Raw genomic sequence first — 17,883 nt, 5'->3', positions numbered from 1 at the left:
AAAAAAAAAAAAAAAATACGCACACGTCTCTCCGATCAACAACAAAGTCTAAGGCTCACTTGTGAATCACTGGAAAATTCAATCTAAACAGTCTCAGCAGGGGAAAAAAATGCATTTTGTAAATGCAGCTGGGGAGCCAGTATCACTGGTGGTTTGAAATTTATATTTATTAAAACTTTATAGCTGTCATTAGAAAGTTCTGGAAGATGTTTTTGGACCCCAACATGACAGTAGGAAAAGTACTGGAAGTCCATTTTCCAAAGGTAATTTTAAACTTTAACTGCCATTTGAATTTGAGGATTAATCTTCTCTCTATTGCTATTTGCAGACAGTGTTTAATCTTCACAGTGACATTTTAAATAATAGCTGATGGTAAATTAGTGTTCCAGGGCATCTCTTCACTAGCATTCCTGAAAATTTGTTTCAGATTCTTGAGCTAGGCATCATACCCAAGAGTTTAACCTGATTCATTGGGGATGTAGGCCCAATAACAAAAGGAATGGAGAGAAGACAGTAGCCACAAGCACAAGCTGTAAGTGACACATATTTGTGCACATAGTTCATTCACAATGTATGGCAGCTTTTAGCACACGTCTCTACCATGCAAAAGAGTAAATTAAAACTTAAAGACCAAGACACAGCACAACTTGAAAAATTTTACTAAATTTAAGGGATGCTATATTGAGTTACATAGCAGGAATCAGGAGTTAGGCCATAACCAGCTGGTCAGAATCTAGATCGTGTGCTATGTTCATGGCAGGCACACGGCCCTAGGCATAACCAGACTTGATGCTGCCTTTGAATTATCTGTCACAAGCATTTTAGAATGTGACCCTGAAGACATTTCATAAGCCTGGTTCAACTCATACTTCATTAACTATGCACATCACTCACTTAAGAATGTCTCAGGTAGAGGATTCTTGGGTAATTAAATCAACTGGTGGCAAAATTCCTTGTAAAGAGATAGATAACTTTCCATCTCACACATCTCTCTCTTCTTTGGGGAGGAACATGCATGAAAGGTTTTGTAAAAAGTATTTTTATATTGATGTGCTACATTTATATAGAATAAAACCTTTTACTCTATGACCTAAATAGAAATATACTTCCATACATTTTGCTGTGATAGCTTGCTAATTTTCAGAAAGAATTCTCTGACAAATAGAACTGAACTCTTCTTACTAACCTTAAAGTGAATTGAAAAACAAATTTTAATTTTCCCACGCCTATCTTCTGAGTTCAGGGTACATCTCAAGCTTAACAATGAACTATATACTAGAAGGAATATAGTAAAATCAAATTGAATAGGTTTCATACTATATTCAAGGATATGCCATCTACGGGGCAACTGTAGCCTTGTACATGGGACAAGCATAGTAGCCATTCAATAAATGGTAGTTTAAGGTATTATTTAAAGAACCAGCAGGAAAATTATTACTGAGACTGTTTACAGAAATGAAAATAGAGGAGGTAAGCCAACTGATATGTCTGGAGTGGGAAGAAGATAACTTTAAGTAAGCTTGAACTGTTTTAGAATGTAAAGCTTTGGTTGAATAATGACAGATACACCAACATTTGTGTGTGCTTTTGCATATTAAAATACTTTAAAGCATAAAGTGGCAAGAGAAGTTAAGTTGTCACATGATCATGGAATTTTTTTCAGTGGACTCTAATTGGGGGTAGCAGCCCATTGTGGTGGAAGGTGCCCTGGCTTTTCTGTCCCTAACTCCTGGATTTGACACTGCTTTGTCACAATCTAGACAACAGTGAGGTGGAGTCTTTCTGCTTCCTTGCCTGTCAAACAGGAACAATAAGGCCTCTTGTGAGGGTTGGAGATAAAGGCGAGATAAAGTAAGGAGCACCTTGTAGAAGGCCTGGCATATTGGAGATACCTCAAACCATTAAAGTCATATAAAAGCTTCTGAGTCAAGGACTTCAGATCTCAGTGCTTTTAGGAAATACACTCAGCTTAGTACCTTTTCCATGAAGAGGTGAATACGACTTGCTCCTATTTAAAACTTGGAAAACCAAGACAGCAGAGAAGATAAATGTCTTCAATAAATATTTGATGAGTAGGATGCTAGCCTTAGCACTAGAATATTAAAGAATTGACAGTGAACCATCATAGTGTTGGTTAAACAGCCAACTCATACTTCTGATAGTACCTTAATGTCTGTCAATTCTTTCTAACTACAATTTCTGAAACTTTTGAGAACTTGAAATTTCTCCTCTTCATTAGAATAACGGGCGCATTCTTTGCATACCAAGCTGCTCAGACACGGAGATATCAAAATGTCTTAGTGACTTCTGCTATTCCATACCATTACCCAAAACTTGAACCATAATTCCATTTTACTTATTTAAAAATACTTCTACTCCACACCATTTTGCCTTTGCAACCATTACATTAAACATTAGATACAAAGAAAATGAAAGAAACAAACCGTTCTGTAGCACAGCAAGGCTTCGGTCTGAAAAATATTTAAAAAGAAAGCAGAGGGATAGGAACAAGTTACACCTGGAAAATTTCTATGCCTAATTCAAATACTTTTATTGGCAGTGGAAATGTTATTTAATCACCAAATTCTGCAGTTTCAGCAATATCCCCAGCAGTGCACTGACAGACAAAACTGAGATAATGACCTTGTCTTTTCTGAGACAAGAAATGAGTGCAGTTTTGACACAACATCAAACATCAGACTGTTTTCCAAAAGCTATTGGTAGGAGTGTCCCACTTAGTAAAGGAAACATTGTCACCATGGTTAGCATTATGGTTTATGAACTGCTACTAGTTGTGCCCAAATTCAATTCAAGACCTCAAGCAGGAAGCTACACATCTGCAACTTAGCTGTGTGAACAAGGTAGACACACAGAGGGTGGTCTCTGGGGAATGATCAGAGAGACACTGCTTCCTGCTTATAAATAAATATTTTTCTCTCTTTAGGGTATCCCTGAGAACATGCCAATATGTTACCTGGCAGAAGGCACACAGAAACTCACTCTGTTAGCACTTGATTCAACTATAAATAGCGAGCAGGAAGCACACAACCACAGAGCCACCACCCTTACAGAATAGTATCTGTAATTAATTTATGGAATTTTATGAATTTCAAAAGGTTTCATTTGCTTTAGAATGCCAGTCATACTGGTTTATATTTCTGCCTAACCACTCAGCAAAAGGTAGAAGAAAGTATACTTCAGATTAGGGGCTAGGTGTTCTACATGCGCTATCTAATTCTACACTCAAAACAACCCTGTGGGATAGGTATTATTTTTCTCCATTTTATAGATGAGGTAACTGAGGCTCAAGGACATTAAGAAATGTGTCCAAGCTTGCATAGATAAGAAAGAACAAAGCTAGGACTCAACTCCAGGCCTGTCTGATTCCAGCTGGTGCTCTGAGCCATGGTGTCCGCTGCTTTTGACTTTTCAGTCATGGAGAATGAAAATGTAGATAGCTTTGACAGAGGGTTCTGTTTGGGGAAGGCTGTTTATCAAGTGACCAGGGCAGCATGAGGCCAGTGGGCACATGTGGTAGAAACTGCTAAAGGAGGGAGAACCACCCCTAAGTGAACCTGCACAGTTGGCCAGGGCAATGAACATATGTCTAATACACAGGGTGACCTGACTCTGAAACAGGTGTTTTGAAATAATGCAATGTTGTTGTAGCTGAAGGGAGAGAAGGGTCAGAAAGACATTTATGGATTCTTCAAACAATGGGGTATTGTTGGAAAAACAGTTGCAAATGGCACATTTGAGTGGCAAATGGAAAAAGAGACAGATGGCTTCAACAAAGAGTATTATATACCCTAGAAAAGGCAGAATTTTATATAATGAAACAATGCTTTAAAAATACTAAAATAATTTACAAATTCATTTTTTCTCTAAGTTTATAGAGCACAAATTGCATAGACTTCTATTACTTTAAAAAATGTGATGATAGATTTTCTCCAATACTGAGTTCAAATATATCAGGGCAGAAATGAAACTAATTCTTTCACATTATCCAAAGGAAATAGCTTGATAATTAAAGGGAAAAATGTTCTCACACTATTCTATGGCCTAAAATATATTCAAAAGTGTCCTTCCATAACTCAGTTTTGATTTTCAAAAATGGAGATGTGAAGGTTAAAGTCAAAAGTTATATGGCTCATTTTACAATTCTTTTCCTATTAAAAGTCATGTCTCTTTTTTTTCTAAAGAGAATACCTGAATTTATAATTGGTAGCATGTTTGGTCTTTCTTATGAAACTAAGCATTCTTCAGTAAGCTCAAACATTTTCTGGAGCTACAAAGCCTGTTATATAAGTCTTTTGTTTGTTTGTTTAAAGAAACACATAATGACATTTGCCGGTTTAAAATGATTCGTTCAAAATTGTTTGAATACAGTTATACGTGCGAAAAAGTTTAATTACCAGCTATCTACATGGTTGCAATATTACCCAGAGGGTTGTACTTCTTTCTTAATTAAAAATATTTGAACCTAATAATAGATAACTCTATTAAAATATGAATAAAACATTGCAAAGAACAAGTTTACCAAGCAGTTAGCAAATCATTTTCAGTAAGCATTCTTTAAGAATTACTAGTACTCTTCCATTTCATGGGATTAGGACAGTTCTCTTGTATCTCCTTTTATAAGAGTCTTATTTTCCTTTGTCTTCAAGTTGCTTCACATTGGCACTTTGCAAGAGCACAGATTTTCAATGGGATGTCTACTTACAATTCCTGATTGCAGTACCTTGATTGCTAAGTTGACTTCCATGGTCTTTCACAGTATTTATCATGGTTTATAATTAATTCACGAACAATTTGTTTATGTCTACCTCTCAACAGACATGTAAACCTATGAGGAAAGAGGCCTTATCTGTCTTAGTCAACTGTTACATGTCTAGCACCTGGGAGAATATCTGGCCTGGTAGGTGCTCAATAGAAAAGGAGATGTTCTTACTTATCCAGAAGTAGAGCCAAAAGAGCTGTATTCCATCACCTAGAGGGCCTTTTTTTTAGAGACACAGCTTAGGTGATAGAAATCACCAACATGTTAGTGCTCTAAATATAGGAACTACAATGCTAGCCAGCAAAGATGATTTTGCACCTACATTCATAGTAATATTAGAAAGACTTCTAGTCCCACAATCTTTCTCAAAATTTTCTTCTTGCATCAAGGACATTTCCTATGACTCACACTAATAGTATCCTTCTAGGCCTGACTGGACTTACGACGTCTGTGTTAGAGTTCAATACCGGAGCTACAATAGTCAAAGCATTAAATCTTAACTACCATGAAATAAAGAAAAACTTCCATTCAAATTAAGTCCATTTGTGGGGGAAATCAGGCAAGAAAAAAGAAATAACAGGCATCCAGACTGGAAGGGAAGAAGTAACCTATCTCTATTTGCAATGACATGATCTTGCATATAGACACACCACATGAAATTTAAAAAAAAAAAAAAAAACGACTAGAAGTAATAAATTCACCAAGGTTTCAAGATACAAAATCAACATACAAAAATCAATTGCATTTCTATACATTAGCAATGAACAAATCAAAATAAAATTAAGAAAACAATTCCATTCACCATAGCATCAAAAAGAATAAAACACTTAGAAATAAAAGATGGCAATATTTCCCAAACTGATCTACAGATTCAGTGCAATCCTTACCAAAATCCTAGCTGCCTTTTTCACAGAAATTGACAAGGTGATCCTCAAATTCATGTGGAAATGCAAGGGACCCAGCATAGCAAAAACAATGAAGAAAAGGAAGAGCAAAGTGGAAGGATTTACATTTCTTGATTTCAAAGCTTACTATAGAGCTACAGTAATCAAGACAGTGTGGTATTGGCATATGAATAGATATATAGATCAATGGAATAGAATTGGGAGAACAACTCTTACATGCACGGTAAATTTAATGGGGAAAACATAGTCATTTCAAAAAATGGTTCTGGGACAACTGGATATTCATGCAAAAAAAAAGAAAAAAAAATAGGTGGACCCATCCCCCAACACCACATATGAAAAATTAGATCAAAATAGATCGTAGAAATAAACTTAAAGCTAAAGTTATAAAACGCTTAGAAGAAAACACAGGAATAAATCTTTGTGGCTTTGGATTAGGCAGTTGTTTCGTAGCTACAATACCAAGTGCACAAGCAACAGAAGAAAAAAAAAATAGGTAAACTGAATTTCATCAAAATTAAAAACTTTTGTGCTTCAAAAGACATCATAAAGAAATGCATAGAAAACCCACAGAATAAAAGAAAATACTTGCAAATCATATATCTAATAAGGGACTTTTATCTAAAATAAATATAAAGAACTCCTACAACTGAACAATAAAAAGACAACCCAATTTAAAAATAGGCAAAGGATTTGAATATGCATTTCTCCAAAAGAGATATGCACATGGCTAATGAGCACATGAGAAGATGCTCAACATCATTAGTCATGAGGGAAATGGATATCAAAATTACGGTAAGATACCACTTCACACCCACTAGAAAGGCCTTAATGTAAAAAATAGACAAGAAACATTGACTAGGACATGGAGACACTGGAACCCTTGTGCATTCCTGGTTGGAATGTAAAATGGTGCAGCTGCTTTGGAGAAAGTTTGGCATTTCCTCAAAAGTTAAACATAGAGTTCCATATGACCCAGAAATTCCACTCCTAGGTGTGTATACTCAAGAGTATTGAAAACATATACCCATGTGAAAACTTGCACACAAATGTTCATAACAGTATCATTCATAACTGCCAAAAAGTAGATACCCCTCAGATGTCCATCAACTGATAAATTAATAAACAAATACGGCATATCCATACCATGGGTTCAGGTATAAAAAGGAATGAAGTGATGCAACATGGATGAACCTTGAAAACAGTATGCTAAATGAAAGAGGTCATACACAAAAGGCCACATATTATATGATTCTATTTATATGAAATGTCCAGAATAGGCAAATCCATACAGACAAAAAATAAATTAGTGGTTGTCAAGAGTTTGTGGGGAGGAGTAATGGGGAGTAACTACTACTGGGTATGGGGCTTCTTTTGGGATGATGAAAATGATCTAAAATTAGATAGTGGTGATGGTTGCAAAACTCTGTGAACACACTAAAAACCAGTGAATTGTACACTTTAAGAGGATGAATTCTATGTTGTGTGAATTTAGTCTCAATAAAGTAGTTATTTTTAAAAAGTCACCCCATGGGTCTCTGGGATCTGGGGAAAAATCCCTTTGTGAGTTAGTAAGCATACAGCACTCTGAGGAAACTTATTTTCATAGATTCTTCGCTGCAAATACCAAGTGGAGAAAATGCTGTTGTCTAAAAGGTGTCTATGGAAGAATACTCCATTCTCATTGTAAATTTGCTTTGAAATGAGGCGCACTGCTTTATGACTTCAATTATTTTGTATCCTGTTAAACTAAGATGATCACATTCACAAACGTGAGCCATAGATGGTAATGATCGTGTGGGCTGAGATACAATTTTTTTTTTTTTTTGAGCCAGGGTCTTGCCTGTCATCCAGGCTGGAGTGCAGTGGTGGGATCACGGCTCAGTGCAGCCTTCATCTCCTGGGCTCAAAAATTCCTCCTACCTCAGCCTTCCAAGTAGCTGGGACTACAGGTGCCCATCATCATGTGAAAGAAAAATAATTTTCTTTATTTTTTTTTTGTAGAGAAGAGGTCTTACTTTGTTGACCAGGCTGTCTCCAACTCCTAGGCTCCAGTGATCCTCCTGCCTCAGCTGCCCAAAGTGCTGGGATTACAGGTGTCAGCCACCACATCCAGCTGAGACACAACATTTTATTAGTCTGAGTTTTGATACTGAGTTCAAACTTCTCTGCATGTATGGGAAGCAAGGCCTTTATACCTTTAAACCCTCAAAGATTAAGTTCCTTCCCCTTCTTCATCCCTTTGAAATGATTGCTCTGAGTCAGTCTCCTTAACCATAAAATGGAATGAATATTCTCATAGTGTTCCTTTGAGGAAGAAGAGACATACCAGGCTTGTGCTTTGTGGTTTCTGGAAACTGTCTTATCAGAAAAGCCTCTTAAATGAAGATAACAGGTGAGAGTAAGTCCCTGGCTCTTCCTCCAAACTTTGCTCTCTTTGTTCCTTTTATTACTTCCTGGTATTATTAGAGAGAACTATTTTTTAGGTAGTGTACTTTGTTGAGTACTTCAAGTTCATTTGTGCCTGAAGTTTCCAAACTTATCTTTGTGCACTTGTTCTACTTCTACAGAAAAAATAAAAAGATCGAAAATCATTAAGTTTTTGGATATACAGGATGACAGACTCTATCTAATAGAAGGTAGTGGACAAGAAATTAGGGAGGAACCTAAGTGGAATGCTTCTCAAAGACTTGCTTTGTATCTGTTTTTGGCAGCCCAGTATTGGCTGCAGTCAAGTGAAGCAGTACCATAGAATAAATCTATAAGGCTAGTCTATTAGCTACACTCAAATTCATTAGCACAACCAAAGGAAAAAAATTACAATTAGGTGGAGCAAGAACGTTTGTTTGTTTTAAAAAAGTTTTCGAAAATGAAAAACATGCAAAAAATTACTGACAACTTTCATCCTAAATCACCACAAAGCAAATATATTTTCACTAGATTAAGTGATTTACTATTTTCTCATGTACACAAACACATACAAAGACAAGCGCACACATGCATGTGATCAAAAAACAGGAACACATTTCAGTTCTATTTTTGGATGTTTCTTGAGAGAGGCATCAGTTTTACAAGACTTAACCCATGTTTATGCCGCATAGCGGGCTGGATATGGGCAACAGTTCTAGAGTCAGAATCTAGATTCAAGTTGTCCCTCCTCAACTAACTAGCTGTTGTCCTTCAACAAACTGCATAACCATTCTAAACTTAAGTTTCCTCATCTGAAAATGATGTGCGAATAATAGCAGCCCTTATCTTGTAGGTTGCTGTGAGGATTAAGTGGAGTACTTCATGGAACAGGGCTTGGCACAGTGACTGGCACATGATCAATGTTCACAAAATATTAGCCGCTTCTATTTTGCTGATGGTAATGATGAATATATCTACTACCTATGCCAGGTAATAATTAATCCACTCTAACTTGCTTAGAACATAATTGAACCAAAACTTTACAATGCAACACCCACAGAATATTTAGGACATGAAACATAAAGAAAATCTTTAATGTTTTAAAAAATGGAATATACATGTCATTTGTTCTGCATAGCCTCATTTGTTTTCTAGTTTCTAAGTGCAGCTTATAGGGGAATTGAAGGAAGAAAAGTACTATATAGGAAGGAAAAAATCAATCTGATGGACACGAATACAGCCACCAAACTAGCTGAGGGATTTATTCGATGACACTGCTTTACTGTTAACCTTCACTCATATCATTTATTATTTGGGGAACTGCTGTAGAGAGACCAGAAAGTGAATAGAATAATGATGTTTTTACGGCTCCTAATGTAGATTGTTATTGAAAATTTGTCAATTTTACTGGCAAGCTTTTCGCTGAAAAATAAGATCATCATTTATAATTTGCAGGCAGTGATAACTACAAATTATGGGAAGTAACTAGAAAATAAAATAACTGTTATGATGAAAATTATGTAATTATCTTTCTCATTAAAAACATGAGGTATTCTATTATCCTTGGGATGTGCAGTAGACTCTTTAACAGCTGCTGTTACCAAACTAAAACGCATCAGAATAGGAAAGAAAATACAATACTGATCACCCAAATGATGAAAAAGAGATACTGCTAAAAACATGTGTGCAACAGAACGGAACACAGCAGGATGCATTGCCAGCATCTGTAAACCACACGGAACCACTTACGGATGCTTCAGGGATCGAGCTCAGCCTTTCCCCTGAGATTTCTTTCAGGGAGGTTTTGTTTAGTGAAGCTGGCACTTGCTGGGCTGGTAGGTCCTTCGCTTTGATTACAGGGTCTGGAGTTTTCTGACAGGATCCACACCTTCTTCCAGATGGAGAAAAGCATGTTGTAGGCAACAAACTCATTTGAAAGTTGTTTCTATCTATTTGCTCTGCCGAGGAATCCTGGCTTTCTGTTGCTCCTGCTTCTGTGTAGGCGCTCTTTAGGTATTCCTTACTTGTCCGCTTTGCAGCCTCCCCCAGCAGGCTCTCTAATGTTAACTGAGTTAACTCCGAAGGACCAGTTGTTGGGCCTCGAGAACCCTGGATACTGTGGTCACCCTATGTTGGGGAACAAAGTAAAAATCATTTTGAGCAGAAATTTGTGGTGAATAAGTTACTGCGTACAAGTTCTTAATAAATTCGTATTTTCTGTGAATAAAGCAAAAGCACATATATGTAGATTTTACTTTAATCGGCAAAGAAAAACATGAGTAACTAAAAGTAGCAATGCAAATAGGTATAAACCATTTGCTAAAATGTCCTGCTATACAGTAGTTGGTCTGGATAAGGCATATTTTTTACTCATGAATAACAAGAGAACATTTAAGAAGTAAAAATGTCTAAAAGAAGAGATCCAGAGCAAGTCATCTAAATCATCTAACAATCATATACTTTGACTTTCTGATAAGTTAACTCCATGGAAAAAGAAAGAACTAGAACTTAATGGTATTTAGCCTACTTAAGCAGAGAAATGGTACTCTATTAATAAATACAAGTGGGCCTAGGGAAGCATTTTTACCTTATTGTAGGGCAGTTTTGTTTTTCAAGAGCAATAGATAATGGAACATGTTTTATTAAGTATTTTTCTTACATGAAAATTTTAGTTTTAGAAAGATATTTTTCCACAAAATGTGAACCTCATTAAATATAAATACTTGGAAAGCTGAAAATGAAAGCTACAATAATTTTACAAGTCCATAGTTCTGTGATTATCCACAGAAAAGCAAAAGTTTAAATTTAAAAAATCTGATAAAGGAAGAATTACAAACATGAAATCAATGGTAATGAAAGTAGATAATGAAAATGAGAAATGTAGTGCTATTTCAATTGATAGATTTTTATGTTAAAAAATAATACATTTAAACTGTGTGATCACTGCATGTACTTGTCATGGTAGATTCTTCCAATTTGACTAATTTATTTAAATATATATGGCGGGGCACAGTGATTCATGCCTGTAATCCCAGCACTTTGGGAGGCCAAGGCAGGTGGATCACCTGAGGTTGGGAGTTCGAGACCAGCCTAACAAACATGGAGAAACCCCATCTCTACTAAAAAAACACAAAATTAGCCGGGCGTGGTGATGCATGCCTGTAATCCCAGCCACTCGGGAGGCTGAGGCAGGAGAATCGCTTGAACCCGGGAGGCGGAGGTTGCAGTGAGGCGAGATCGCACCATTGTACCCCAGCCTGGGCAACAAGACCGAAACTCCATCTAAAAACAAACAAACAAACAAAAAACAACCAACCAAACAAAAAATATAATAAACGGATGTGAAATGATAAACCTAGAATAGAGAAAAAACAAAAAAGCAGAGAACATTTTGAAGACATTATTTGGTGTCTGACAATGTGTATCTTAACATTCAGTTTCAGTAAGCTATTCCTTCACCCTTCAATTTATAGACATACAGAACCCAGCATCTAGTTATTTCTAAGGGCTGGCATTTTAAAAACAAATATTTGGGTGACTGATTGGACTGTTCAATTTCTTCCTGAATGTTTGACCATCATACACACTCAACATAATGATTACAATCTCTGGTGAAATCTTCCTTACAGAAGTGAAGCATGGGTAAAGGTGAGAGAGTTTGCTCTCGGTTGGGCAAGGGACAAGGGAGAGATCTACAAAGCTTTTAATTACAGGGGATCTAGCTTATTCACTGTTCTGTCTTCCTTTCTTCCTCATCATGGGCCAAGTTCATCTAGGTGCTACAGATGCTTGGAGTGTAATGATAGACCAGAACATAATCCCTGCCATCCAGGGACTGCATTCTGAAGGCAAAGGGGAGTCACTGTGTGAAGCAGGGGAATGTCAAAATGACACACAATAGAAGGCATGGGTACATGTTTATGGCTACTGTTTGTGGAGTGTCTGGGTTGGCTTGTGGAGACAGCAGAACTGGAGGCCAATCAGTAGACTATTGTATTGTTGTTATTAGGATTGTTGAGGTGCCTGAATTAAGGCAATGGCAGTGATGATAGAGAAGCTGGACTGGTTTGAGAATTCAAGTCAGTATGTCAAAGGCAAAGTACATCATACTGAGTAATTCTTGCAGTCTCTTACACAGAGTATGAGATCCCTAACCCCTGCCCTGTTACATTTTTTCTTCTTGTGAAATGTAGTTGAGATTAGCAGACAACTGTGCTCTCAAGAAAGGTTCAAGGTTGGACTTCAAAAAGCTCCAGGAAATTAAAAGATAAAAATAAAAAATATAAACTTTATTTTTCAACATAAGTTCCACCAAGGTCAAGTCACTTTTGTAAGCCATGGTGCTAGCCATTTAGTCCATCCCTAAGAAACTGAGGATGCTGAGAATATAACCACGCCAATGCAGTCTTTTATTATATTATTAACTGAAAAAAAGGGTGCCTCTTAAAGATTTTTAAGATTATAAAACAAAAAGGAGTCAGAAGGAGCCAAATCAGGGTTATAAGGTGGATACCTAATGATTTCCCAACAAAACTCTTGCAAAATTGACCTTTTTTGATGAAAGGAGTGAGCAGGAGCATTGTCGTGGTGGAGAAAGACTGTGGGGAAGCTTTTGTGGGTGTTTTTCGGCCAAAGCTTTGGCTAACTTTCTCAACCCACTCTTATAATAAGCAGATGTTCTTGTTCTTTCACCCTCCAAAAAGTCAACAAGCAAAATGCCTTGAGCAATGCCCAAAACCATTGCCATGACCTTTGCTGCTGACTGGTCCACTTGTGCTTTGACTGGGCCACTCCCACCTCTTGGTAGCTGCTGCTCTGATTGTGCTTTGTCTTCAGGATCATAGTGGTAAAGCCATGTTTCTTTTCCTGTTACAATTCTTCAATGAAATGCTTCAGGATCTTGATCCCACTTGTTTAAAACTTCCATCGAAACTCTGCTCTTGTCTGCAGGTGATCTGGGCACAATGGTTTTGGCACCCACTGAGTGGATTGCTTAACTTTAATTTTTCAGTCAGAATTATGTAAGCTGAACCAATTGAGATGTCAATGGTGTTGTCTATTGTTTCTGCTGTTAGTCTTCATCCTCTTCAATTACGGCATGAATAAAATTATTTTTTCCTCACAAATTGATGTGGATGGCCTGCCATTGAGGGCTTCATCTTTAACATTGTTTCATCCCTTCTTGAAACAAGTTTGTAAACTGCTGATTTCTTTCGGGGCATTGTCCTCATAAGCTTTTTGTAAGGCAACAATGATTTTACCATTCTTCCATCCAAGTTTCACCATAAATTTGATGTCGGTTTTTGCTTCAATTTTAGCAGAATTCATATTGCTCTGAAAAGGGATTTTTCTCAAACTGATGTCTTATCCTTCCTTAGTGCTCCAAACTAGATTCTGTTCAGACATGTTATAATAAGTTAGTACAAGTTTATTTTGGTGCATTTTTAAAAAAATCAATATATAGTTTTCTCATAATAGGCATTTTCCATTAACTTTTTGAAGTCCTCTTGTATACTTGGGTCTTAAAACCTCTTATAAGAGGTTTTACATTCTCATCAACAATGGGAATGTAAACTAGTACAACCACTATGGAAAACAGTGTGGAGATTCCTTAAAGAGCTAAAAGCAGAACTATCATTTGATCCAGCAATCCCACTACTGGGTATCTACCCAGAGGAAAATAAGTCATTATACAAAAAAGATACTTGCACACGCATGTTTATAGCAGCATGATTCAAAACTGCAAAAATGTGTAACCAGCCCAAATGCCCATCAATCAACGAGTGGATAAAGAAAATGTGATATGTATGTATGTGTGTGTATATATGTATATATACATATATACACACACACCATGGGATACCACTCAGACATAAAAAGGAACAAAATAATGGCATTTGCAGCAACTTGGATGGAATTGGAGACCATTATTTTAAGTGAAGTAACTCAAGAATGGAAAGTCAAACATTGTATGCTCTCACTCATAAGTAGGAACTAAACTATGAGGGTGCAAAGGCATAAGAATAATACAATGGACTTTGGGGACTCAGGGGAAAGGGTGAGAAGGGTGTGAAGGATAAAAGACTACACATTGTGTATAGTGCACACTGCTCAGGTAACGGGTGCACCAAAACCTCAGAAATCACCACTAAAGAAATTTATCATGTAACCAAACACCACCTGTTCCCCAAAAACCTATTGAAATAAATAACGAGGAATGACTATAGAAAATGGAATGACTATAGGAAAAAAACTTCAAAATAAAGTAGTGATTTTCTTGTTAAAAATATAATACTGAAATATCTAAAGGAGTAAATTAAAATAATCAATAATACTAAAAAACACCCCTCACCTAACAAATAGTGTACCTACAGTACACTAAGGATGAGAACTGTATTGTTAAGGATCTTTTATAAACATTTCTTCTTGGTACTCATCCTGGGCATACATTTTCTTTGTCTACACTAGCTTCATCTTCTCACACACACACACACACACATTTATAACTGATGGAGAAACTTATCTTTCAGTGTTCCAGATAGGGTAAAGAAAAGATGGTGATTGGGTGCCAATCTGTGGGCCCTTGCTTTGTGGCCCAAGTGAAAAAATAAGACAGGCAAAAATATTTCTGCAAATGCAACAGTCCCTGCACGACCTCAGTTGCAGGCCCTGGGCAACCCTCTCTGCTGTAGGCCACTTATGGGGTGAGTTTGTCCTTCCCCACCAGTGGGCACCCTAGGATGTTCATATGGTTGAAGAACTCTGCCTTCAGGCAGAAAACTTGAAAGACTGTCAGAGCTACCTGAAAAAAATGCCCAGTGTTCTAAATCACTAGGTAATAAAGTGGTGACTCTTGCAATTTTTTTTTCATAGAGATAAAGAACAAAAGTTTATTCTTGTCTACAGAAGAAGGTAAAAAAAAAATAGAGTAAACACCTCCCAAGTCCCAGTTCTGAGATAGTATTGGTAGAACTAGCATAGATGTTTTTTAATTTGGTCTGGTAGCGAGACAGGGCTATGTCTTCTCCAATTTTTTAAAACATTGCAGTTTATTTTCCTGTAATTATCAAATACAATTGGCAGTGGGATTTCTGTGATCAAAAGATCCTCTACTCATTAATTTCCATCATAAAAAAATGAAGACATGTTATTTTGTATATGACGTAGGTAGAAATTGGAAGTGTTTTCAGTATACATTAATTCAATAGATACTTATTAAGCTCCTACTCTGTGTGAGGCAATTTCTAGACACTATACAAGATACACAGGTAAGAAGGATGGGGCACTCCTTCAAGAGGTATAAAGTCTAACAGAGAAATAATACCTAAAAAGTAATAACATCATAAGGTAGAAGATAGTAGATGTCATTTTAGGAATTTCAGATGTACTATTTTGGGAATTTAGCGGGCTGCATGGAAAACTAGATGTTTGCCACATCATTTAGAAAACACCTTAAAATCAGTGCATTTGGTAAGAAGTGTATTTTCCCATCTGTGGTGGGTCAGAGTACAGCCTTTTCTTCCTTCTAGCAGTTTACTCAGGTGGAAAGCATTTCTCTTTGCTTGGCATGAGCAGTGATTATATACATAGAAATATTCATGAGTATGTACATGGACATTCATCTTACATTTTTCCTAAGATATACTCTGGTTTGGAGATCAGCTGAGAAGCAGATGGATTTAGCTGTGTACCCTGGTGAGCATTCTCCTGGTTACCCTGCATTTCCACAGTAATACATTTTCATGCTGTTTTAAATATATGGAAAGAACAAATAACTGGAGAATCTGGACAGGGTACAAAGGCTTGTTTGCCTTGGCTGCCCTAGAACTACTAATTCTGGTTTCAGATTCCGAAAGAGAAACTGGGATGCATGAGAAAGGCAAGATGACATAGGAGACTAAATTTGAGTAGTGTTTTGATTTGCATTGGGTCAGCTTCTCATTTAGAGAAGAAATACACGGAGAATTTTTAAAAAGTACAGTATTTATTAGGAGTGGGTGCACTGGCAAAACCCTATTCCTCTCTTTGCATTGTTATAAGAAGAAGAGGCATGCTTTTGCCTCTTTAATAAGGTAGAGATGATGTCTATTGATTTCACGTGTGTAATTCATTTGGGCTCAACATGTTCTGGGATGAATTTTTTTCTGTATAACATATAAATCTGTTATGTGCATGAGACGTTAGTGTACCATGATCTGGTGGAAAAATAACCACTATTCTCCTCTTAGTTTATCATTTAGCTACTGAAAACCTGTATAGCAATTGAATATAATTTGTCAGAGTAGCAAAGAAGTTGTCATGCCATTTTCACATTCCAATCATCTGTTCATCTGTTTCTCAGAAGAACAAATACAAAATCCTTTTGATTTAACTTAATATATATTTTTTAAAGTCCCAAATCTCTTAAACCGTTTGTCTTTTGGGCTCAGAAACATTTGTTTGTTAAATATTCAATCACGCCCCAGTGCCAGGAACATCAATAGAGTTTGCCTGATTAACTGTAGCACAGCATATGTACGCCGAAGATGAGAATGATTTCCCCAAGGAGCCAGCACTTTCTCTGCTGAACTACATTTCTTAAAAGGACATGCAGATGGGCATTTGGACAATAATTTCTGGCTACACAAAATTGATTGCACTTGCTGAGTTGTAATTTTAAAAAGATAATTTTAATGACTCTTGAGGGCCACCTACTTGGAGCAGATGGGACCCAGGCTCTTTGTACCACAACTTTAATGTTGAGTGAATCAGAATAGAACTCTATTTTAGCCTTTGTAAAAGTGGACGATCCTATTTATTTATATTTCAATGGAGTTTTAAATTCAACCCACCATGAAAAAAATCTTATATAACTGTCTTAAAAGTTCTGTAACAAAACACATCTGCGATATTCAAAACACACTTTTGATGGTAGTTTTGAATTTGTAATTGAGATTGAGTCAGCAGGAGTTTTTAGTTTTGTCTATCATGTTAGTAACTAAGTGTGTAGATTGATAGCACCTTTTAGTTGAACAGCAGCATTAGCAAACAACAGAGCTAGTATAGGTATACTTCTGTTGTCGACTAAAGAGCACGGTTATTTGCATAAATTCAGCTAAAGATAGTCCTAACAGAATGAAAAAAATAATTTCTTCTCTGATGATAATAAGACTGGCAATTCAAATATATCTTAAATGTTTTCATAACAACCATCCCCAAGAAGTACTTGTGCTTCTACTTGAATTTTGTGGCAAATGATGAAAGTAATACAATTTCCTCTGGGTGACAAAGATAAGTGATAGTTGTGTCTTATAATACATTTTATGAGTTTGTAAACAAATAAAAAAGGAAGATACCACAGTTTTAAACAAGTAACTAACCTGCAGCATGCCTGATATTAAAAAGGTTTGGCCAAATTATTTTCGTGACATCTTTACCTGTAGCAAATGATACTTTACAGACAAATCATAGCCTAAGTTACAGGTACTGTGTGGGAAGGGCACAATCATCATATGAATATTTTGGGAAAATGATTAGGCTTTTCTAATTTTTCAAGGCGAAACATATTTTTCTGTAAGTTAGACTTCATGTTCTTTTAACTGACAACACTTTAAAGATTTCTTGTGAAAACTACTATCTACAAGCAAATGCTTATCTGCAAGATGTCTATCATTTAGCAAAAATGGTGGAATATTGGATTGCAAATAGACAAGCATTTTTTTTATTATACTTTAAGTTCTAGGGTACATGTGCACAACGTGCAGATTTGTTACATATGTATACATGTGCCATGTTGGTGTGCTGCACCCA

At 36.4% G+C, this 17,883-nt stretch overlaps 1 protein-coding gene and 1 long non-coding RNA gene across 3 annotated transcripts in view; one reads left to right on the top strand and one right to left on the bottom strand.

Annotated features, from left to right (window-relative positions):
- LOC105515401 (chromosome unknown open reading frame, human C3orf67) overlaps positions 1 to 17,883 on the bottom strand; it is a 317,628-nt gene that overhangs the window by 96,619 nt on the left and 203,126 nt on the right. Inside the window, exon 13 of one of the 2 annotated variants that reach the window (XM_011947205.1) lies at positions 9,844 to 10,221. The exons of the other annotated variant lie outside the window; for it this stretch is intronic. Coding sequence (XP_011802595.1) covers positions 9,844 to 10,221 — 378 coding nt within the window. The remainder of the gene's footprint in view (positions 1 to 9,843; positions 10,222 to 17,883) is intronic. 2 annotated transcript variants of the gene reach the window in all.
- LOC105515400 overlaps positions 1 to 17,883 on the top strand; it is a 208,821-nt gene that overhangs the window by 19,391 nt on the left and 171,547 nt on the right. The gene's annotated exons all lie outside the window — the stretch shown is intronic.

This window comes from Colobus angolensis, unplaced genomic scaffold (assembly GCF_000951035.1).
Source record: "Colobus angolensis palliatus isolate OR3802 unplaced genomic scaffold, Cang.pa_1.0 Scaffold26, whole genome shotgun sequence".
NCBI classification, from domain to species: Eukaryota; Metazoa; Chordata; class Mammalia; order Primates; family Cercopithecidae; genus Colobus; species Colobus angolensis.
This window is presented reverse-complemented; position numbering and strand designations above follow the sequence as displayed.